The sequence below is a fragment of the Alosa alosa genome, chromosome 7 (genome assembly GCF_017589495.1).
Source record: "Alosa alosa isolate M-15738 ecotype Scorff River chromosome 7, AALO_Geno_1.1, whole genome shotgun sequence".
In the NCBI taxonomy this organism is placed as follows: Eukaryota; Metazoa; Chordata; class Actinopteri; order Clupeiformes; family Clupeidae; genus Alosa; species Alosa alosa.
In genome coordinates this window covers 35386894-35412231 of record NC_063195.1, presented here as the reverse complement: position 1 = coordinate 35412231, position 25338 = coordinate 35386894, and the positions used below count along the sequence as shown (strand labels likewise).

Here is a 25338-nt window from a genome sequence, read left to right as displayed (position 1 = left end):
AGAAATATTTTGCCAACAAAAACAAAAACATGGTCATATCCTCAATTCAGTGTCAGTGTAGATTAAGTGTACACGCATCACAGGGACTCACAGATGATGCAATGGCAGCCATGTGTAAAAAATGGTGCAAAAGATGGTTGGAAGAATGGGAAAGCACACTAATGCTGTTTTGTAGACCTAAAAATGGAGGAATATTAAATGTTGTGTGTACCGTTATATTTTCCCAAAATGAAATATGGGTACCGGTATTTGAATTGAGGCAGCTGAGTGCTAAATTAAGTTCAGCCACCGTACCAGTAGTGGGTTTATTTATTAGAGTATAACATAATTAAGGATGGGTAATTCACAGCCATCTGTGGCTTTCTTCAGAACAAAACAAATTGATTAAACATTGTCTGATGATTTAAGTATTTGTCTTTACTGTTATTGGGTCACAAAAGGGGCTTATATTAAACATTTCACAAAATATTATGGACCAGATGTTGGAAAAATATAAAAGGCAATAATCATCTAACCTCATGTTAATGTCTGCTAATAGTTGAGGTGGCTGAATTTTCAAGTAGCATCGTTAACGATAAATATAGCTCTTCAATTTTAGTAGGCTCCATGTAACATTAAACCATAATATTTTCATAAATATTAGCTTTTAAGAAGAGCAGATTGGTGAACTAAGAGAAGAAAGTGTGCAGATTGCAAAATGATGTGAATTTAGAATCACTTTACTGCTATTTTAGCCATTCAGGTCATTTGGTCCAGAAAACAGGAAGTGGAGAGTGCCAGACGGAGAGGGATGAGAGCCCATGTGGAGAGCAGGACGAGTGAGTCAGCTCCTCCAGTGCATTGCAGGGAACACATACAAAACACAGAGCATGCACCCAATCATCAGAGCTGTTCCAGGGCTGAGGGAGGGGAGGGGGGGAAGGGGGGGTGCTGATGAATAATTCTTACCGGAGGCCTCAACCTCAATCTCCACTCGGCCGTCTGTCTTCTCGTTGTCCACAGACAGCCATTCCTCCACCAGGAAGAAGTAGGTGTTGCCTGTCTGCAGGTCCTTGACTAACACGTACTGCAGCAGCCACGCTGGACTGAGCCCTGAGACAAAGGGAGAGGAAGATCAAAGGGAAAGGTGACTACGACATCACAGACGAGAGACCGACAGGTGCCCCGAGTTCATTATATATATACATCATGTGTGTGTGTGTAGAGAAGTGTGTGAGCCTGAAAGAGACAGCAGATAAAAGAGTTGAGGGAGCCAGCACAGCTAGGGGGAGATCTCCCAGAGTTAGGGGCTCTAAGGCTATCATCAATCTCTCCTTACCTTTGTTGTCATGCCAAACTCGAATCTTCCACACGTTGCCTAAGCTGGCATCGGTGGCAATGTGGAAGATGTCCAGGCTGTTTCGAGTGAAGGCTCCACTGCTGTCCAGGTGACGGTGCCCACTGCGGCTCTCTCGGCCGTACAGACTAATGCCAACATGGGCAGTGGTGCCTAGACATATCAACAAAGGTGTTCCATGCAGATTAAAAAGTGTAAAAGTAGTCCAACAGGCTCAAGGCAGAAGTCTAATTTGTGTCCAAATGAGAAGTCAGTGTGGCCTTCATTTGAGCTTCAATATTGTAAACAGGAAGTGTTGCTGTTTCTTGTAAGGCTGTGGCAAGTGTGTGGTTTTATTAAACTGTAAATTAAATTTAAAATGAACAAGTCCAGCTCCCCATCTTGCAGTCAACACAGTCCAATGATAAGTGACCAAATGACCGCTAACTAACTGACCGCCCATTAAAATGTAGGGTCTGGGGACTCACCGTTGGCAGTGCTCAGTCCGAGGGGCGGGATAATCGGTTGTCTCTCAAATTCCCTCTGCACGCAATAGGACAGTGCTACAACTTATGAGTCCAATGCGTTTTCCCACCAGCGGAGCTACTTGGCTAGTTCAAACTTAAACTTAAAAAAACTTAAAAACTTAAAAAAAACTTGTGTCACGCTGTTTGCCAACAGCAACATCCGTCTTCTTTGTTTTCAAGTAGCAGGGAATTCAAGCCAAACCGTTGCAACTCTGCCATCAATCATTATGTTAAGCCCGCCTAACGTCTCTATACACGATGTGATTGGTTTAGTTTGGTCAAAGTTTAATTTTTCCAGCTCGCAAGCCAACAGAGAGTTGCTAGACTAGCCCTGGCAGAGACAAAGGGAGAGCCCGGGCAGGAAATGACATTTGCTCCCGCTAGGGTGCGTCTAGATATCTAGGCGAACTGCTCTAGGGTGCGTCTAGATATCTAGGCTAACTGCTCTACCACAGTGCCTGCTGAATGTCTCAAGTCCCCAGGAGAGTGTCCGAGCTCACCTGCGGCGCGGCTCCAGCCGGTCTTCACCTGCACCTCGTACTTGAAGAGGCCGTCCTTCCCGCAGAAGGGCACCACGGCGGCGCGGCGCAGCTCCAGCTGGTCCAGCTTGTGCAGGAGGGCGGCGGCCACCGCGTAGCACACTAGCCCCAGCACACAGCACAGCACCACCACCAGGCCGCCCCCTGACTCCTTCTGCAGGGACACAGCAACACACGCCATGTCACCAATAGTGTGTGTGCGTGTGTGTGTGTGTGTGTGCGTGTGTGTGTGTGTGTGGGAGGATGGGGGGACGCATGAGAGAGAGAGAGAAAGTGTGTGTGTGTGTGTGTGTGTGTGTATATGTATGTGTATGTGTGTGTGTGTGTGTGTGTGTGTGTGTGTTGTTGTGTGTGTATGTATGTATGTGTGTGTGTGTGTGTGTGTGCAGTTGTGTGTATGTATGTATATATGTGTGTGTGTGTGTAGTTGTGTGTATAGTTGTGTGAATGTATGTGTGTGTGTGCAGTTGTGTGTATGTACAGTATGTATGTATGTATGTGTGTGTGTGTGTGTGTGTGTGTGTGTGTGTGTGTGTGTGTGTAGTTGTGTGTATGTATGTATGTATGTGTGTGTGTGCGTGTGTGTGTGCAGTTGTGTGTGTGTATGTATGTATGAGTGTGTGTGTGTGCAGTTGTGTGTATGTATGTATGTATGTGTGTGTGTATGTACAGTATGTATGTATGTATGTATGTGCAGGTGTGTGTATGTATGTATGTGTGTGTGTGAGTGGGGAGGCATGAGAGTCACTCACAGGGGGAATAAACTCCACAGCGTTGGGTGGCACGAAGAGGCTGGCGGCGAACGCTGTGAGGTGTCTGGTGCTGCAGACGGCGCGGCTGGCGTTGGTCTCGGCCAGAGGCACCATGCCATCTGTACGCCACAGCTTGGCGCTCTCGCTGAAGTACTGACACAGCGAGGAGAACACGCCCACCTCCAGGCGAATCAGACGCGGGTAGCTGGGCCCGCAGCCCGTCGTCACGTTGATGTAGTACACCTGGGTCGTGTCATGTGACCTGTGCAAGAGTAATGAGCGAAGTCATTCATAGTAGACTTATTCCTTTTTTTTACCTACCTTTCTTACTTTGACACAGCCAACCATTAATAACAGCACTGTAGACCAAGAGTCATGTCATATTTTCTGTGGAGAATACCTACTACAGCTAAATACTTAATTTCCCATTGGACACTCTATAAAGAGGTTTTCAACTGATTGGGAACCAGGGACCATCATTCTGACTAATTACTTAACACCAGGACCACCACTGAATAAATATGCTGATTCCCACATTGCAACTATATTACTGAATACATGGTCAGAGACCACCAGCAATGTCCTCACAATGACCACAAGTGGGCCACGGACCACTGGTTGAAAAGCCCTGCTCTATAACACAGACACAAAAGCACTGGGTCTGGGTGTGGATGTGGGTGTGGACATGCTCCAGGCCTTACAGTGGTGACAGGAAGAAGGTGTAGGGCCGGTGGTCCAGCTCCTGGCCCTGGGTCATGCTGAGGTGGATGCTCTTCTTGTCGCTGCAGTTGTACTCGTTGGGCCAATGGGAGCTGTTCAGGTACGCCACGATGGCCGGGTCAGCTTCCCGCTCCTCCGTGTCCTCTGTAGAGTGGACGGGCACATGGAGACAAAGAGTCAGCAGGTGGGACCGTGAATGTGCCTCTAGACCAGTACACTGGCCGATCCCTCCGTAGTTATTTGTATACGTGCTCCTCTCAGCTCAGAGTGAGAAGATAGTGGTGAGAGATAAACAGAGTTGGGCCAGAAGCAACATCATATTCCATCATCACACACGCCCGCCATCTGGCTCCTCTTGCTGCCTTGTTAAACTCGTCCAGGCTTGTTTTTCTTTTTTTCAGTTTTTGCTTCATGCATTATGAATTCGGAATAATAACATATGCTTTGCACAATTTCTCAAGTCTCACTCTGGCACAGTGGAAACTGTGGCTTGGGAACTACAGTATGTAGGGTGCTGCTGCCTCAGGGGATTCAGCATAGAGACCCTTATCAGTGCAGAAGCAGTGCAGGAAATACGTGGACAGTGTTTCCCACAGAATTGAATTCTATTTGTGGTGGCAGGTTTGCAGAATTAAATTGAATGCAACAGTTTTTAACAAATTAGCACAGCATGGTTATGATGTTAACTAGATTTAAGCACCATTTTTAGTACAACCTGGAAAATCATTGTGTGGTGGTCAATGTTGATATTGTGGTGGGCCGCCACAAATAAGTCAATGTATGGGAAACACTGGTGGAAACTAAAATGCAAATACACCTGCCATAGGTTGGACTTGGAACATTTGGAAAATATATACTTCTAGTCACTACTTGAAATGTTTTTATGTGGAGACAGAAAGAGGCATTTTCAAATGTTGATCTGTTCCTCACCCTCCAGGATGGTGAAGTTGAGCTGGACAAAGAGTCCGGCCTGCCGGTTGGTGTTCCCGGTGTCCACCCTCACCATCACGTGGCTGCAGCGGCTCACGTTGAAGCTTCCGGCCGGACGCAGCCTCTCCACCGGTCCCGTGCCGTCCACGCCGGGCGTGCTGCCGTTGTTGACCGCCACCGTGATGGCCTGGCTCTCGTCCAGGTTGGCGATGGGGATCTGTGTGCCGTTCTCCGTGCGGAACTCCATGGACGCCACCTCGGTGGAGACAGAGTAGTTGGCCACGTAGTTGAAGGGGAAGGGGTTGGGCTCCACCTGGAAAAGCAGCTGGACGACGCCCGGCGGCGACCCCCCGGCGCTGGCCCCGAGACCCCCCCCTCCGCCGGACGAGTCCCCGCTGGCCGCCGCCCGGCTCAGGCTGGTGTTGAAGGTGCGCGGGATGGAGAAGCGGCGGCACTCGGGGCTGGGGTCACTGGAGCCGTAGCACAGCAGGCTCTGCGGGTCGGCGCGCTTGCCGGCCGCCGCGATCTCGTCGCCGCGCAGGATGAGCGGCTCCTCGTTGAGCACGCGCGAGTGCATCATGATGCGCATGAGCTCGGACGACAGCGTGTAAGCCTTGGCCGCCACGCGCAGAGGGTGCGGATCGTCCAGCACCGGGTGCTGGTCCTCCAACAAGCGATCGTCCGGCTCCAGGGCCATCCCCACCACCGCCGCCTGGCTTACCTGATGGATGAGGTCACCTGTGTGAAGACAAGATGACCAGCTGAAGACAGAATCTCTGAGAACATCCGCACAACACATGCAAATCAGCATCAAAAACACTCTGGATCCGAATAGTTCAAAGTTCTATATTCAGTTTGTGTCTTTCTGGACTTTTATTTATCTGCAGGCAAGTCTGGCTATTAAATAAATGAGCAGCTTAGACGAGCACAAGGATTTTCCTGAAATATTTATCAAATGAGATTTAATTGCATTCCCTTCCAATTTTGGAGAAAATCTTCCCCAACATCACAACTGAGATTTTAATGTCAGACTAAATCTTATACAAATCTCTTCTCCAAATGCCTGTCCAATCTCAGTCTAGTCTAGGAGACAACCATAGACGAATCTCATCTAAATGTGGGTGTAAATGCTCATTAAGTTCCGGGCATTTCAAACACGTGAAACCAAGCCAAAAGTCCAGAGGCTCAAAGCAATGGCGCTGATTCAAACGGTAAACAGCTATTGTGAGTGGTCCATTTGTCGAGTTGTGGGTGGGTTTGATGAGTCTACCTCATTTGCATTGGCCTCCACTAACATTCAGTATTACATTTAGAGGAGAGTCCCCAGGCTGTGTACTCCTGTCACTAAGAACCCCAAACACATCTAGTCCTATGACACTGCTCAAGGTATTATATATATGTGTGTGTGTGTGTGTGTGTGTGTGTGTGTGTGTGTGTGTGTGTGTGTGTCCATGTGTGTTTGTAAGTGTGTGGGGGGGAAGAACATCAACTCACCCATGATACTGAGGATGTTGTCAGCGATCTCTGTGGGGGTGACGGTTCCCTGTTTGGTGTCCGTCTGCAAAATCTCCAGCATGGACTCCAGCTTGTCCAGAGTGCTGTTCTGACACTCTTCGCACACAAACTCTCGGTTCATCGCCTACACACACACACACACACACACACACACACACACACACACACACACACACACACACACACACACACACACAAAGATGGTGAGCTGAGTCCTCATCAACACTGTTGCCTACGCTTTGCACACACTCTGTCTGCGTCCCTTACTGTGCATTGAGCGAGAGCCGCTGATGTTTGCTGGATGTCGTTGACGGTGGTGAGGTCGAGGGCTGTCAGCGCTCTAGTGATGTTGCCACGGACACTGAGGCGGTGCTGCCGCTCTGCTCGGGTCACTTGCATGGTTGGCGACGTCTGCTCGTACTGTGTGGACACACACAGAAAAAGAGACAGATGGACAGACAGAGAGAAAGAAAGAATGAGAGAAAGAGAGAGAGAGGGTGGAGAGATTACAGTCTAAGCAATGGAGATGAACTGCTTGAGCAATTTCATTTCCCTCTGAAATTGCTATCTGGGCGATGAAGGGCTATGTGGAGGGGACAGGACAGACTCACCTCGTTGAGCACGGTGATCAGAGCCAGGGAGAGCTCTCGGACGCGCTGGGAGTCTCCCTGCTTGAGCAGGTCTCTGAGGGTCGTTTCTGTCAGGTAGGACAGCCAGTGGGGCAGGCTGCTGTAACCCACTGGGGCCTCCGGCAACACCACCTTCAATGTACTGAGGGAACACACACACACACCAAACACACACACAGACACACACACACACACACACACACACACACACACACACACAAAACACACACACACACACACACACACAAAACAAACACACACACACACACACACACACACACACACACAGAGAGAGAGAGAGAGAGAGAGAGAGAGAGAGAGAGAGAGAGAGAATGAGAATAGCAAATTAAAAAGTGCTGTCAATGACTGTCAAAGATTTTAATATCATTAAGTTTTAATATCATCTCTTGCTTTACTATCATCTCTGCCTCTGCCGCTGTGCTGATGTGAACACATCTGGCCTGATGCCGCTGTGCTGATGTGAGCACATCTGGCCTGTGCCACTCACTTGTTGAGTGAAACGATAGACGCCCCCTGGTGGTCCTCCACGATGATGGTGGCTGAGACCAGGTGGTGGGTGGCGCTGAATCCAGGGGGCAGGAAGGTGGAGTGCTCCGGGCTGCTGCCCTTGTACACACAGAACTCTTCACACAGGGAGTCGGAGCAGCGCAGCAACAACAGGCTGTACAGCAGAGACGATGGAGACTCCCCCTGATCAGCATAGCCTAAAGGACACACACACACACACACATACACACACACACACACACACACACACACACACACAGACACAGACACAGACACACACACACACACACACACACACACACACACACACACACACACACACACACACACACACACACACACACACACACACACACACACAGACACAGACACACACACACACACACACACACACACACACACACACACACACACATACAGGTAAGTAAAGGAAGGGATTGAAGAAGCGAGACAGAGAGTAGTTCTGACAGACAAAAGTAAATGGTGATTTGAGAATGAGACAGAAATAAATATAATTGATAAAGGACTCAGCAGCCAGTACTGATCAAGCAAGAGCATAAGAACGTTATTCAGTTATACCACAGGTGTTCAATACTCTCTTCCCCTTTTCCTTAGAGCATAAGAACGTTATTTAGTTATACCACTGGTGTTTAATACTCTCTTCCCCAACAGAATGGTCTGTCTGTACTGCACACCATCTATGTTACTTAATGGATACAAGTCCATCTCAGTCCAAAGGCAGGTGGCAGCAGCAGCGTCTCCTCTCACCTGTGCAGTTGAAGTACACCTTGTCCAGCAGGGTGCGCACATAAGGCCCTGGACCATCGGCCCACAGCGAGCACGACCCGCCCGAGGGAGGCAGGTTGGGCTGCAGCTCGATGGAGGCCACACCCTTGCGGTCCATGTCGTCATCGGCAACGTGCAAGGTGAAAACGTAGGACTCGCCGTCGCGCAGGATGCCCTGCCGCAGCACCAGGCGCATGCCCTCACTGCCCGTGGTGGTGGTGCTCGAGTCCAGCGCCAGCCGCTCATTATTCTGGGTTCTGGCCGTCCAGTGCTTAAACAGACAGCACACATTGGCAATAAAATCTCTTTGTTTGGCAAAGGTGAAAGAATGGAAATAAAACAATAGCTGTATGTTGATTTATCAGTTTATCCAAGGTCGACCCAAAGCTCAACCCAAATGGAATGATCTGGCAGAAAAACAGAACCAGAGGCCTGACTGTCTTTATTATATAACTAAGTAGAATTCAATGGGGGCGTTTATGAAAGAAGACTTAGAATTATGATGGCTGTAATGAGGTTTTGAGGTTTCAGACAGCCTACACACTGGCAAAAATATGTCCCAGGTTATTTAATCTTTTATAGGATCCAACTGACTGTCTTTTATAACAAAAATGAATGGCCTAGTTCCACACTGAAATCCATGTCACTATCTCAAGAATCCAAAATGTGCCGGTTGAGATGTGAGATGTGAGATGTGCTGGTTGAGATGTGAGATGTGCTGGCTGTATGAATGTGCTGGTTGAGATGTGAGATGTGCTGGTTGAGATGTGCTGGTTGAGATGTGAGATGTGAGATGTGCTGGCTGTATGAATGTGCTGGTTGAGATGTGAGATATGCTGGTTGAGATGTGAGATGTGCTGGTTGATATGTGAGATGTGCTGGCTGTATGAATGTGCTGGTTGAGATGTGAGATGTGCTGGTTGAGATGTGCTGGTTGAGATGTGAAATGTGAAATGTGCTGGCTGTATGAATGTGCTGGTTGAGATGTGAGATGTGCTGGTTGAGATGTGAGATGTGAGATGTGCTGGCTGTATGAATGTCCTGGTTGAGATGTGAGATGTGCTGGTTGAGATGTGAGATGTGCTGGCTGTATGAATGTGCTGGTTGAGATGTGCTGGTTGAGATGTGAGATGTGAGATGTGCTGGTTGAGATGCGCTGGCTGTACGATTGACAGCTGACCCCTGCAGAACAGCCCATATGACTATGATGACATCACCCCCCACGCCTAGCAGAGTCTCTCTCTCCACCCCCTCTCCCATGCCTCTGTGGTGACATCACTCCACCCAAACAGAAAGAACGTTTGGGGGAGAAAAAAAGAGCACTTTCCCAGCAATGACCTCATCCCTGTGTGTCCATGTTGAGGTCAGAGTAAACTGCTTTAACCTCCACACGGAGGAGTCACACACTCAACACTCCAACTCCCATCATGCCCCTGAGACCTTCTGATATTCCTGTACTATTCTCACAGTGCTATGTGGATTATACAGCTTTGTAAACCCTTCATTGGAGTTAAGGCAATCCAGTTTGGCCCACCACAAGTACATTGATATTCATGACTTGCATGGTTTTCAATTCATGACTGATCAGTGGAGCCAACGACAATCACAAATACAAAACAACATAATCCAGGCAAGTTTTAGTAAAGAAAAGGCAGCTACAAAAAATCAGTTCATCAGGACTTTTGATCACTTGATGGATGTCTCACCCCACGATGTGACAATCCACAGTTGCTGCAGGTCCCAGCCAGGTCGACCTTAGAGCTCTGGCTGACCTCGAAGATGGACTGAGCCTTGCAGGACACACACTCCAGAGACACCATGGGGATCCGACCAGACTGGACCAACACCTGACACACACCAGGGAGAGAAGAGGAGGTTACAGACCAGGACACACACCAGGGAGAGAAGAGGAGGTTACAGACCAGGACACACACCAGAGAGAGAAGAGGAGGTTACAGACCAGGTTCAATGATGTTTCACTTATTTCCACACCTGTATTAGCTGGAGTCAGTTATCCTGACTGTGAATGTGGTTACTGTGAGGGTGACTGTGATCGTGTACAGTATGTGTCTGTGTGAGGATCGGTGGACACTATGTCTAATTCTATTGAATTATTTTCAAATAGCTCTGCTATGACACTTCATTGGCGTCTATGACTGGTTACTCTGTATGGAATCTGCTAAGACGTTTATTGCTATATTAGTTTCCGTCGTCTCCGAGTTCAAGAGAAGCTCTTTGACATTGTTGCTCACATTAGCATTCAAGACATGACTCCAAACCATCAGACCTGCTGACAAGGGCCCGGCGCTATTGTAAAGCAATTTACAAAAGATTCACTGAACAAAAATGCCGATGTGGTACATGAAAATTTAGCTAAATATGTGAAGAATGCAATGCAATCAAGCATTTTGGACGATATATTGTCACAAGCTGGCAGAATAGGCAACAGGCCGATGTGCGTTTTATTTGGAGACTGTTTTGAGACAGAGACTGAGTTTGCTGCTGATATTCTGGGGATCGGCTACAACAATGTATGACTTTAGCCTTTTAATATATTTGCTGCATTGGATCAGTCTTTCTAGAACAGGCAAGGGCTTTCTAGCCTCACGTCAGCAGCGCTGCATCACCCATATAGCCTACATTAAAACAACCAGCAGATGGTGGGCGGGTGCGGTTTTGAAAATTGGTCAAAAAACTTTGGTGCTGATGGATGGCTGATGGATGATAAGTTTTGCTATGTAGTTATGGTTGAAATAATAGCCCATCAGCGCATCTCTAGTGTGTGTGCATCTCTCTCGCTCAGAGGGAGGGGGAGGCTGAGAGGTCGATCAAGCATGGATTATAATGTGGTGGATAGGATCTACAATAAGGTGTTAATTAATATTACTACAATAGGTCGAAGTACTCCCAGTGCTATTGCGCCACACATTGTAGTTCTCCTGTTTATTCGCTTGGAAAATTGCCACGTTTCATGTTGTGTGACCGTAGACATTTTTATCAACTACTCGTGCAACTGTATTTAAGTCGGGAAAACGTGGATGTTTTTGATTACTTCTACGTCTGGCTACGTCTGAGCCCGCTAGCATAGCAACATGCTAACACAGTCGCGCCGCGCACCAGAGCGTTTGAGTGCACGTACTGACACGGGAGAGGTATGACTCAACTCGTGAAAGTTCAGGTAAGAACATATATTACTACTGACATTGGGTGGCGTGTTCCTTTAAAGACACCCCGAGACAGACAGAGCAAGTGAGTAGTAAGTCATAGTTGGAGCTGGAATGTGAAACAGGACCAGGGATGAACTTAAATTGGCAGAGAACCAAAGGTACTTCAAAGTCCATTTGGAACAAGGAGTTCATTATCAAGGAAACAATGACGATTTGTGGGCAACCAAGTGCACTGTGGCAGCTCCAATGACCCTGACTCTTACCAACATACTCAGAGAAATGGACAGACAGATTGAGAACAGATAGTAGAGATAGTAGGAGAGAAGAAGCTCGGGACCGGAGTGAGGTCTTGCTCTCTATCTTATTTTCTGCTCTACTCCAGCTTTAATGGAATAATTCCCTGATGGGAAATAGACAATCACTGAGAAGGCTAGAAGAGAAAGGGAGAAAAGGATGTGTGTGTATATATGTGTGTGTGTGTGTGTGTGTGTGTGTGTGTGTGTGTGTGTGTGTCTGTGTGTGTGTGTGTGTGTGTGTGTGTGTGTGTGTGTGTGTGTGTGTGTGTGTGTGTGTGTGTGTGTGTGTGTGTGTGTGTGTGTGTGTGTGTGTGTGTGTGTGTGTGTGTGTGTGTGTGTGTGTCTGTGTGTGTGTGTGTGTCTGTGTGTGTGTGTGTGTGTGTGTGTGTGTGTGTGTGTGTGTGTGTGTGTGTGACAGAACCAAGAAACTGAGAAGGAGAGCAACAAACTGTTGCAGCACACCCTTGCTCTTATGGGGTGGAATTTACAAAGTTTCTGAAACTGTTACAGAATATCTTTCATAAGACAATCTAAACTGGTCAGTCTAACCATGGATCAGCCCTGCTTACTCACTGAACGCCCTACACAAGGACATGGAATCTATATGTTATGATATAAACTCGAGTGCAGAGCCACTCCCTTTGCTATAATATCTGGCATCAGAGCATCTCTCGTCTATAATCAAAAGGAGAAAGAATGTATGTAAGAGGCCAAAAGCATAGGGTGGGTGTGCTTTCCTTTCAGAATGTATTTAGAGAAAAACTCTTACTTGATGTTTTTTTATGAACACAGAAGTGTTTTTTATTTTGCTCTTTATCATGCACTTTAGATCCTAAGCACCAGAAGTGCAGGCTGTAGCACTGAAGATATCACCACAATGACCAAACAGATTGCAGGATTGCAGGATTCCAAAGGCCAATCAGAATGCAAGATTTTGGCAGCTAATCAGAATGCAGGATTCTGAGAGTTAGATTGCAGGAATTTGAGAGCCAATCAGATTTCAGGATTCAGGTCAATCAGAAAACATGATTCTAAGAACCAATCAGAATGCAGGATTTCAAAATTCAATCAGAATGCCGGATTATGGCAGCCAATCAGAATGCAGGATTTTTACAGCAAACCAGAGCCTTCTCTAGGGCTCTGCAGCAAACTAGAATGTAAGATTCTGACAATAAATCAGAATGCAGGATTATGGCAGCCAATCAGAATGCAGGATTTTGGCAGGCAATCAGAATGCAGGATTCTTACAGCAAACCAGAGCCTTCTCTAATGCTCTGCAGCAAACTAGAATGTAAGATTCTGACAACAATCTGTGGTAGAGCCCCCTCTCCTCCAGAACACTGCATAGGTGCACTGGAACAATCCTTCCTAAAACGCATTAAACTTTCGTTTACAAAGACGTGAAACTCACCGAGTGGTCAGGGGTGTTCACTGATATGCTCACACAAAAATCGCTGCAAAAGATGCTTTCCAACAGGTGTTTACCATGCGTTGTAAAACTGTGGAGCTATTTTTCCAAACGCCTCACACCCGTACATTCTTCCGTTGAGAGCTTGAATAATAGACACTCCAGCCAAGTTGGTGGCGATAATGCACCTTACACCGTCTTGCCAATTACAAGCAAACCACTGGCATTTCATTGAATACACAGAAGAAGCAGAAGATCGCTGTTGAAGTATTTTGCAACAGACAGCTAAAAATTAGGCGATTTTGTGCAGTTCCGAATTGCGGGAAAATTCGTAGCAAAAAAGTTGTCACAGACTTCCTTTCAACGATCCAGAAAGGCTAAAGTTGTGGCTGGAATTTCTGATGTTGGATGTGAGCACACCTGTTGAGAATCTGCAGAAAGCTGATAACCGTGTCTCTGCGGTCTGCATTTTACTGAACTTCGCTGGAGGTCGAAAGAAATCGCCCAAAAAGCTCTTTCGCCTGAGAAAAACAGCGGTTCCCACATTACCTCCTGGGACAACAGAGTTGGAAGAACTTGGGGTAAGGTTGACATTTTCTAACGTAACGTTTGTAACATGCGGAAAATGAACGTATTTGTTATGTCCATAACCTGTCATGTTCACATCATAAGCCTAATACTAACCCTAGCCTACATGAATAATTTGGCTACATGATTTTGTATGTTTACTATTTTTTTGGCTGTGGAACTTTCATGATGAAAGCCTACGTGAATCATTACGTTATCATTCACATCATGCAAGTTCCAATTTTTAGCATTAGCCATGGTTGGACGTGACAATAATTTGGATAGCGTAGTAGCCATAGGTAGTAGCCTACGATACCGCGACTGCATAAGACTACAGAAAGAATACAAACAACCCAATATCCGTTTCCGGCAGCGGAGTAATACCCGTACCTGTACCTCACAGCACATCCAATACAAGTCAATGGAGTTGGACAAAAACTAAGAATCTTTTACAGCGATTTTTGTGTGAGCATAACAGTGAACACCCCTGACCACTCGGTGAGTTTCACGTCTTTGTAAACGAAAGTTTAATGTGTTTTAGGAAGGATTGTTCCAGTGCACCTATGCAACGTTCTGGAGGAGGGGGGGCGCTACCACAGAAACCGAAAATTCTCAGGACAGCAGCATGTTTCCAAATTTCAATCTTAAACGTTCTATTTAATCATAAACTATCTGAAAACAGGGCTTTAAGTGTAAAATACCGAACTTGTCCTTTAATGCAGCTTCAATCGTTTAACGTAGAAACTTCATTCAAACTGCGTTGTGTAGGTCTTACTTAGGACACGGGTGCTATGTATTTTTTCAGCGTTGTAACTTTTATACTTTTTAAACTATTAATTAAAAACTGTTCAAAATTTCCCCATTGACTTAACATTGTGATTATGACATCACAATACGGCCGTTAAGCAATTAGAATCCTATGGCAGGTGTTCAGGCCACCTGGATCAACTGCTATGTTAGCTAAGTCACATGGTTAGCATAGTTAGCATGCTAGTTAGCATTGTTAGCATAGTTATCATTTTTGACAAAACTATTAGTAAACATGAACATGACACCTATTTAACTGTTCAGTCATTCCAACTATATTAAACCTCATCTACCTAGCAACCAATATAGTTTGTTTTTACTCTGTATGATATTTTACATCATATTTTTGCATTTTCATGCACTATATTTCCTTCAGGAAATGCTATTCTAGTTGTTATTATTATTATTGTTTGTTTTGCTTGTTTGTCTGTAAGGAACTTTGTGCTCTGTGTTTTGTTCTGTATTATTATTATTATTAATAAATCTTTTTTGGCAGCCAATCAAAATGCAATAATTCCATTAAATTAAGTCATAGTGGGGGACTGAGCTCCTTGCATGCATTACCTGTGAAATGTCTACTGAAAGAAAAGTCCAGAATCTAATAACTGTAATGAGGGAATGAACAACCAAGCGGAAAATGTTTTAATTCAATTTAGCTAGTGCATGAAACTTATTCCAAACTCTGAAAATATTCCACTCAACAGTGGTCCTGTGAATCCCACATAGCCAACAATAACTCGCCGCATGTGGAAGACGGGGAGTTAAAACCAACAGAAACTCTTGTGTGCCACGGAGAAGTGCCAGCCTTCAGAAAGCAGCCACCTGCTTGTGCATGACCACAGCTGACAGCCAGTCTAAACCGGCACAACACAGTTATGGAGTGTAAGTGAAGAGACAGTCAAACTCACCTTCTGAACTGTTGACTCTGAAGGCATGCCCTCTTTGCTGACGGTGAGACGGAAAGTGTATTCAACGTCTACCTCCAGGTCTGACCCGGCAATTCCCAGAACAGGCCCACTGGAGCCATAGTCCAGAGCGGGGCAGTGAGATGGACCCTGCATGACAGAAAAAATAACAGAACATCCAACAAAGGGTCACCACGTGGAGTATATGAAGGACACTGAAGACACAGCTGTACTGTCAAAGTGAAGCAGCACTGTAAAACATATACTGTATTTATCATACATTAATTATAATGTTTGTATACACATATGTATATACATACAGTGCATACAGTTCATACAATACATACAGTACACACACACACTCACACACACACACACACACACACACACACACACACACACACACACACACACACACACAAACACACACACATTGCCGAAATATCCATTTCCATTTTGCTTCCCAAACCCATCTCCATTTTTGTCACGTTCTTGGTGTACCATTTCCCACTCCATTATTTCATTATGGATTCTACCCAGCAGCCACTGCTGTTCTTTGATGGGGAACGGAAGAATTCCCGGGTTTAATTTTTTATTTTTCCTAATTGGACAATCCATGCAGACAAACAAATGTTTTGAATTGCCAAGCACAATTCCTCCCCGCCCTCATCCCTGTCATTCACTCAGTCATGCCTTCATTTCCTGTTTTTTTGCTGTTGTTTTTTTACAGTACATGCTCGGTCAACTTGCACTTTATAATTAGGAAATTGCTCTGTTTTCTCACACCATCGCCTCCAAACCCCCAGCTCTGGTTTCACGTTCCCCTTTTAACAGGCCTTGTGCCCCTGAGCCCTGCACACTCCGCGCTGCGCCTGGGAGCAGCTGTGGGACTGGGACTGGGACAGAGCAGGGTGGGAGAGATGGAAAGGCTGTGGAATGCAGGCTTATCTGCTCATGGTTGGTTACATAACCCTGAGACACCTCTTTCTTAGCCTTCTTCTGCCTTCAAGCAGCAGTTCTCTCTCGCAAGTGTAATGTTGCTTGCACACATTGCTCGCACACATTGATACACACACTCACACGCACGCACACACGCATGCGCGCACACACACACAGTCTCGCACACACACACACAGTCTCACACTCACCCACCCAGTCTCTTGACACATCCACACCCACATATCTCCGGTCAAACCATATTTCTGCTCACACACTTAACCAAACACTCGCACACACTCACTCACTTTCAGCATGCACAAACCAGAGGCATTCCACCCTAATATAATGTGTAAGCCAGAGCAAAGGCAGAACCCTAACTTGAGCCTCTGACAATCTCCCATTCCAAGACCTTAAACCTGTGTTCCTGCAGCCACTCCAAGCATAAACTCCCTCCACACACACAATTCCAATGCCACCTGAGCAGCATTACAAATGATTTTAGAGTTCAATCAGTCTCCAAGGATACTACCTATGAGGCATCTCTCGTTGTAGAAGGAAAAGAGCATCAAAGATGGCAACAGGCCAGCAGCACTATGTCAGAGCACCTGAGTGCTCCAGTCCTAAACGGGCTCGCTGGTAATGCCACTAATCCTGCGCACGAGCTCCTGCCAGAGGCGGCGTGGACTTGGCAAGAGGGAATGCTACGCATGAAACTATTCAGTAACCACACAGAGGGAAAAGAAAATAACTCGTATTAAATTACATTTTTTAGTCTCTTGCCTGTTTAAGCTGTTTTCAGTCGTATTTACAGATGAGAACTCATTTAACAAAGTGCCTAGTACAGATACTGTTGGACACCCAGGAAGACAGAGGAATTACTGACAAAAATAAATAGCTGTAAAAGCAACCTGTATTTCCTACAGTGACACTATTTATAGACATCCACACTTACAGAGAAATATACTGTGTGTATGTGTTTGTGTGTGCGCATGTGTATGTGCCTGTACGCGCATGAGAGCGTGCGTGTGTTAGGTGGGGGGTTTGAGAAAGCTGGGTGTTTCACATATTTCCCATCATTCCTGTGAATGTGATTTGTGCCAAATCAGAGAACATTTTCTTGGCCGCAACCTTTCAACCTTGTGAACTTTAAGACCAAATGTCTATTAGTATTAGTCTGGTGAGATGACGAGATACTTTTGACACAATTCCTTCTGCTACACAGAGTACTGTAGCCCTGAACATCCCACTGAACAAAACATCTACAAATGCTGCACAGTGACTTCTGCCCTGAATCACAATCAAAGACAGGTGATACTCTAGAGCAGTGTTTCTCAAACATTTTCAGATCAAGGACCACTTAACCAATAATAAAAAAACTCATGGACCACCTAGCTAAATAAAAAAGAGTAGACCTACTTAAGCAGTATATTACACAATAGGCCTACTCAATGAACCACCTTGCTTATTGTCTTTGCACCTTGCTTATAGTGTCAGAGGATTCATATGATTTAAACTGGCATAGCTTACATAGGCAGTGTTGCAGAACTGTTTGGATTTACATACAAGTTGGTTCAATATTGCAAACAACTCATCTATATTATATTTTAGCACGTCTGCTCGTGAACCACTTGGGATAGCTTGCGGACTGCCAGAGGCCCCCTGACCACACTATGAAAAACACTGCTCTAGAGTCACTACAGAACCACATCATTTATAGTGAAGTAAATCTGGAAGATTCTCCTTACCTTTGAGGTGCTTTCACAGTCCCAGTGATAGATCAGAAGTGAGGGGTTCTCCAAGTCCACATTTGGGTCACGGGATTGTTCTCCACTCAGCAGCAGGTCCTGGGTCTTTGACCACACACGGTATGTGCCACCTTCAATAATGGGGACCAGTTTCCCAGCCTTCACGGATAATTGAAGGCAGGCTGCCTTCCTGAGAGGAACACCCTCATATGCCAAGGAAAAGACCAGGGTGTAATTCCCAGCGGGCAGTGCCATCTTGGGCACAGAAAGCTGGATCCGTTGTACGTCCACCTCAGGGGGCAGAAGCATCTTGGTAGGTGCCTTCATGTCGTCATCATCAGAGCAGTCCTGGGTGGCCAGAACTTCCCAGAGATACTCCACCCTGTAGTGATCACAGCCTTTTAGGTCAACACTGGCCTCCACTAGGGTCGTCTTGTGACGCCAAATTCCCAAATAAGGGGCTTGCTTGATATGAACTTCAGGCTCCTCACATGCCAGAACACGGATGTTTACCTCAACCTCAGTCAGGACCCAGCTGACTAAATTGCTGGCATTGACCCTCACCAGGTACTGCCCAGGCCGAGAGTATGTGTGACTATGAGAGGGGGTCATAGATAAATTTTCCTTGCCATCACCAAAATCCCACGTATAGTTGGCCCGAGTGTTGCGTGGGCTCACAGCCACTCGGAAGGAAACCACCTTGTTAATGAAAGTGTCTTGTGGTTGAGCTTCAAGTGTGGCTGATGTTAGGATGTTTTGAACCTGGACTGTCTTAGATATATTTAGACCAGAGGGATCCAGAAGGTTAAAGACACGAAGGAAAATGGTCAGTGTGCCAGGCTCTGGAGGGGTGAAGGTGGCCTCCTTTGACCAAAATGTCTTTTGGTTGGCCGTGTAATGCAGATCAAAGGTCCACAGGTAGGTCACAGGTTTCCCAGCCTCTATGTTCGCAATGAAGGTCTTTGCCACTCCGACAGGTATGGCGGCCTCACAGCAATTCACAATTGACAAGTGCTTCACAGGCTCCATCACTTCCACATGCAGGGACTTTCTATCAGAGCTAACCTGGTTGAAGGCGGTCAGATTGACTATATATGGATCCACCCTTGTGAACTGGTGTACGTAAGTCATGTTTAGAAGCTCCACCGAGGCATCTCCACTGATACTCAGCAAGAAATTGACCGATGATCCTGATGCAATAGAAATGGTAAACTCAACATTTTCTCCAACCGCTGCAATCACCTTGCTGGTTTTCAAATTCAGTCCCTGAATACGATTCTGGACTATGAAATCACGGGACAATGCCTCCCCACTGATGTCATTTGTAGCGTTCAACATGACAGAGAAGTTCCCTGGTTCTGGGAAGATATATGATGTGACTGGTCGACCTGTTCTTTTACTGCTGGGTAACAACCATGTCCAAGAGATGTTGGTCCCCTTCCTTACATCTCCACGAAAGGTAACATTGACACCAGAGGCAACAAAGTTCTGTTCTGTGACATTGCTTGCAGAAATCTGCACGCCTGAGATTGGCTCCTGCACACTGATCCATTTGGAAACGGTTTTAGTACTCACTTCATTAGAGACTTCCACCGTCACCTGCTTCATTCCTGGACTCTCAAACCTATGATGGACAAGACTATCGAACCAGTCCAAGTCACCGTCAGCTATCCAATTATAATGAAGGTCTGTGCCACCACTAACAGACACACTCATGTTTACAATGGCATTCAATGCAACAGGGTTTGGTGAAATGTCAAGGAACAGTTCCCCAACATGATCCAAAAACTTAATGGATTTGTTGACTGACAACTGGCCCAAAAGATTGGTGGCTATCAGAAAAATATCGCGAGTGCCTGGAGTTGAAAAATTCAGATCAATTGTTTTACCAGTATAATTTAACGGAGGCGTGGTCTCTTGCTCTTTCAGTATGTTCCAGTTGAATGACATGTTTGTTCCTTCCCTAAGAGAGGCATGCAAATGAAGGACCTGGTTGGTGGCATAGCAACACTTGTCTTCCAGCTCCTCTGCAATAATCTGCAGACCCTCCAGCTCCCGCTGCACAAAAATCAAGATGCTTGCTTGGGCAGTGCCAATGTCGTTTACAGCTGTCACTATCACATTGAATGTCCCAACTGAGCGAAATGTATAGAACATGGTGCTTGTACCAGGAATGGACGTGCAACGATCACAAAGGATCCAGGAATACCTCACTTGGTCCCCCTGCTGAAGATGGGCCTCAAAGTTCACTGATGCATTGAGTGGCACATTCACTGCACTAGCATTCACTGACAAGCCTAGCATGGGGGTCAGGACAGACATCAAAACCACGGTCTTATTGCGGCTCACTGCATTTTGTCCCAGCAGGGTTATGTTGAAGAGACCTGAGAGGTTATAGGAATGAGTGGCCTTTGAGCCACTGAAGATGTTTCCATCCCCAAAGTTCCAGGTATACTGAACATCAGTGGAATCAGAATAAGCCTCAAATGTGTAGTCTTGATCCAAGGTAAGGTTGTTGTCTTTGGTGCCATTGTGCAGAATCAGCAGGGAGCCCACTGGCTTTTGAACCTCAATTTCAACGGTATCATTGCTACACGAGATGTTGTTGAGGACCATCACCATGACCTGGTACTGTCCAGGGTTTTTGTATGTAAATGTCATGTCTGCACCTCCTTGTATGGGCCCTCTAGAGTCACTGGTGCCAAACTCCCAGTGATAAGTGTAGGCGAATTCAGGAATGGCTACGGCTCTGAACTTAGTCTCTTCTCCAAGTCTGATATGCCTATTCAAGGGTTTGAGTGAAACACTGCTCACGGCAGGCTGGACACACACCCAGGCGTGAAAGCTTGCCCTGTTTACTGCACTTAACAAAACCAATGAGAGAGTGTATTTCTTACTCTCCAAAAAGGAGTGTGTGATCGTAGGGAAGCCAAAGACAGTCTCATTATGTGTATTATCCCCAAAGCTCCACTGATAATGGTAAGTGGAGGCATTTCCTGACACAAAAGCACGAAAACTGACATTTGTGTTCTCCTGAATGCACCCAGCAGGTTCCAGCCACAGCACCTGCAGCACAAACACATTTACAGGAATCACCTGCCACTGGGAGCTTACAGCATTCTTGGCTGTGATGTTCACCGAGTAGTTTCCATCTTTAATGTATGTGTGCTCAACCGTTGCTTTCTCACTGGGCAGCACGTTCCCATCTCCCATGTCAAAGCTCCAGGTGACATTGTTGCCGGCCAGCAGTTGTGCAGTGATCTCCACGGATGTGTGTAATTCAGTGGGACCTGAGGACTGGACCGTTAAGCCCTTAATCTCCTCAAACACCATCATCTTTGTGCACGTCCCAGTGGTACTGATGGTGTTGTTTACAGTCACGCACACATCGTAGATGCCACTGTGGGTGTAAGTGTGGATGACGCGGCGCTCACGACCTTGCAGCCTCGTGGAGTTATCGCCAAAGTCCCAGGTGTAGACTATTCCGTAAGTGGAAGGCAAGGAATGGGCCTCAAACTCAGCAGACTGTCCCGCCTGCAGCACATTGGGTTCCGTCTCAATCTTCACGTTTGTCAGGATGCTGAATACATACACATCAATCTTCTGCGTCTTCGGCGGCTCATAGCGATTTGACACAGAGACAAGGAGGGTGTACTCCCCTGTGACAACAGGAACAAAAAACAGAACATTAGCATACAGTATTTAAGGGGATAATCCAGTAACATTCCAGTGATTCTGTTATCGTATTCAATTATTAGGAGCATATGTTGCCTTAAATTATGAAACTATTGCGTACTACTGAGTGTGGGAGTGGGAATGGGAGAAGGACTGTAAGAAGAGGTGCCGACCTGGCTGAGCATACACATAGGTGACATTGTCTTGCAGTTTAAACTGCTTGATTGTGGGATCAGAGGCCTCATGCAGCTGGTCATAGGGAAGCTTGTGGTGGTCCTGATATCCTCCATCTCCAAATGCCCACCTGTGAGGAGAACAAAGGCAAAATGACAGATAACAATGTGGTCTGCTATTCCTTCAAGGGTAATAATATGACCTGTTACCTGCAGTATGCTAAATTGCAACCAAAGACTGGGGATGCACATCGTTAATCTGTTTTCTTTCCAGCTGTGACAAGGCATATGTGCAGGAGGCCACTGAAGCGTTACTGCAATGCGGCTGACCCACTTAAACCCCGATCTGAACATCTGTGCAGGTGAGAGCTACGAGGCGGTAGTTGTGGTGTGTGTGTGTGGGGGGGGGGGGTGCTACAGTTCAAAGTGGGTAACAGAATGTGATCAAGCACAATATAATTTTCAGTCAAACACAACTGCAGCAAAGGAAAGCCAGAAAAAAGCAGAGGAAGACAAAGCGCAGAGCTACAAGAACTACACAGAGAGCAGGAGGGAATCAACTGTGCCCTGAAACACTGGAGGATTTGGGCAAAGGCAGAATGGAAAAACTTGAGAGATTTTGCTAAGCACGATGGCAGAGTAGCAGAGGGAAAAATCTTGTCAGCAATCTTTGGTAACCACAGGGCAGTAAATCCAGAACCGTTGTGTGCATGGAAATGAGCCATTTATAGCAGAATGTGTGTGTGTGTGTGTGTGTGTGGCGTGTGGCGTGTGTGTGTCTGTGCGTGTGTGTGTGTGTGTGTGTGTGTGCTGCAGACCTACACTGGATGCAAAAACATTACAGTCTCCGCCCTAACGTCTAGGCCCTAATCTCTGCTGTCTTGAAAAGAAAACACATTTGAGAAGTCGATCCATCATCATCACAGACTGATGGATGTAGGGCTTTTCAGAAAACTGCTCATGATCTGTCAATGTTCCAACAAATTGTTTGTGAACACTTCACGTTAGTGAAGACCAAAGATTCTAGAACAGAGCTCTGTTCTAGAATCTTTGGTGAAGACTGTGCAGAACAGGTGTGGAATTTACCGGAATGTTGCGTCCACTGATGTGTCCACGGTGACGAAGGCGGCCAGGCTGAGGTTGGAGCCTTGGGGGACGATGCTGGGGACCCCCAGCACTGTGATCTCACTCATGGGGTTCATGCGGTCCACAGTCACGTTGAAATGCTCCATCAGGCTGCTCACATGGTTTATAGCAGTCACCTAAGTGACCATCAAAGAGGACCAATGCTATTGATTATTCCAGACTCCCACTTCACACTCCAGGCAGTGATTAAGTCAAGTCAAGTCAAATCAAGTCAAGTCAGTTTATTTATATAGCACATTTAAGGCAATAGGGTTGACCCAAAGTGCTTATAAATATAATTTCCACTATTCTTATGCATGTGATATTACAAGTTTTTTACCGTTAGCTTGTAGATTGCTGCATTTTGGTAGATGACATTAAAAACAGTGTTGTAATAGGTGAAATATGGTTTATCATCCACTGTCCACTTGAAGTTGGGGTCAGTGCCTCCTTCAACCATGGCCACGTAGCTCTAAAAAATTTAAAAATGTAAGAAGTTAGAGGTTAGAAAGCAGATTGTAAAAGTGAAGAAACAAGAAGAGGAGCAAGAGAGTTAGATAACAACTTAGATCTAGTGTGATCTAGTGTGATCTAGTGTGATCTAGTGTGGATCTAGTGTGATCTAGTGTGATCTAGTGTGGATCTAGTGTGGATCTAGTGTGATCTAGTGTGATCTAGTGTGGATCTAGTGTGATCTAGTGTGATCTAGTGTGCTTTTACATGTGTTACTTTTCATTGATATTGTTACTTCACAAACATAGGACTCCACACTATAAAAGAAAGATTCTTACCACCACTGACAACATAAGCACTCTTTGACTTGGATGTGGTTGTATCCGTAGGCCGCAAAGCGGTAGCTCTACCCTTGCCTGGATGGTCAGGCTGTCTGTGGTCACCTCACTCTTAGCCGTGAGCTCCACTGCCACTGGGCCTGGAGACTCGTCCAGGTGGAGGTCCACCCAGGCGAACCACGTCTCATTGTTGGGGTCCACCTGTCGGCACTCGGCTACTTTAGCTACAAGCTCCTGGGGGCAGAAAGACTCGAAGTGGACAGTGGTGTTACTGCCCTGCCATCTGACCGCTGCTCTGTGCTGCGAGTGCACCCTCAGCAGCAGGGCCGTCTGATTGGGCCGGAAGTAAACCGTCCCATTCTGGTTGGTCGGGTGAATCACAGACAGGCCGAGCGGAGGCACCACATGGAGCAAGCAGCTGGCCGTCACGGGAAAGTCGGGGTCGTGCGAGGTCACCTCCAGGCTGTAGTCTCCTGGCTGGGCCAGGCCAGCGGTGAACTGTGGGTCCGTGAGGTTGGTCTGGTTCTCCCCTACGTGGAGCACTCTCAGCAGACACGTGCTGTCATGGATCCAATGCACTGTGTCAGTGGCCAGGATGGAGCTGTTGGTGGTCCAGTCGGAGAGGTTGAGAGTGAGGACACTCTGTCTCCACGGTGACGAGGGGTCGGGGGTGCAGTGGAGGAGGGCACCTGGACCTGCGTCATGCTGCAGGGCGATGAAATCACCAGGGAAGACCAGCAAGTTCTCCACTCCTTCTTGGACCTGGTCAAATGGAGGGATGTGCAGAGTGGACAACCAATTAAGAACCAAACAAAAAAACGAACAAGTCTAAAGCAGTATTCCTAAATGATCATGATCACCATCATCAATGGTCACTGATTTAAAACCAGGACATAAATACAACAAATATGTGGTGTGATGTGATGTATGTCCAAAATTAATTCCTTTTCTTTATTGAAACAAAACGGTCTAATTGTGACATGGCAAGTCTGAGGGTCAGCTGGGTGTCCATATGACAGCATGCACCCTACGCTAGGTGACTGACCAGGTGGTGTGCAGAGGGTCCAGCGGGCAGGGTGAAGAGAACGTCCTCTCCCACGTGGCTGTACTCCGGCCGCCGTGTCCCAGGGGGCAGAGGGTCCACTCCTGAGCAGTTGAAACAGGAGGTGTGGTGGCACGAGCTGTTCAGGGGCTGGCATCGCTCCAGGAAGGGGCACCACTGCTGCAGGGACGGGCACGGCGGAGTGGCTCGCACTGTTCCATTGGCCATCTGATCCACATCCTGGCACAAGGCCATGGGAGCACAGAGTTGACCACAACCTGAGTAGAAATGAGAAAAGGGGTCACTGGCAAAGCTCCCTCATCTGACCAATGGCCAAATGCTCACACTCAAATTCCACTGCGAATATTATTCTCATATTTTATACAGGAAACTAAAAATCCAGTCATCTCATTCTTTGGATGGATGCAAAACAGCAGGGGGATGCCAAGCCAATCAT

The 25338-nt window shown here is 46.6% G+C and overlaps 1 protein-coding gene across 1 annotated transcript in view; it reads right to left on the bottom strand.

Annotated features, from left to right (window-relative positions):
• Positions 1-25338, bottom strand: part of pkd1a (polycystic kidney disease 1a) — a 71618-nt gene that overhangs the window by 16739 nt on the left and 29541 nt on the right. The window contains exons 13-31 of the mRNA XM_048249070.1: positions 24885-25159; positions 23840-24601; positions 23389-23520; positions 23010-23185; positions 21924-22054; positions 18076-21734; positions 15395-15541; positions 9948-10088; positions 8224-8512; positions 7436-7652; positions 6910-7069; positions 6566-6718; positions 6278-6422; positions 4784-5521; positions 3835-3997; positions 3134-3395; positions 2343-2535; positions 1319-1489; positions 949-1092 (exon numbers count right to left, since the gene is read on the bottom strand). Of these exons, the coding sequence (XP_048105027.1) occupies positions 949-1092; positions 1319-1489; positions 2343-2535; positions 3134-3395; positions 3835-3997; positions 4784-5521; positions 6278-6422; positions 6566-6718; positions 6910-7069; positions 7436-7652; positions 8224-8512; positions 9948-10088; positions 15395-15541; positions 18076-21734; positions 21924-22054; positions 23010-23185; positions 23389-23520; positions 23840-24601; positions 24885-25159 (8058 nt within the window). The remainder of the gene's footprint in view (positions 1-948; positions 1093-1318; positions 1490-2342; positions 2536-3133; positions 3396-3834; positions 3998-4783; positions 5522-6277; positions 6423-6565; positions 6719-6909; positions 7070-7435; positions 7653-8223; positions 8513-9947; positions 10089-15394; positions 15542-18075; positions 21735-21923; positions 22055-23009; positions 23186-23388; positions 23521-23839; positions 24602-24884; positions 25160-25338) is intronic.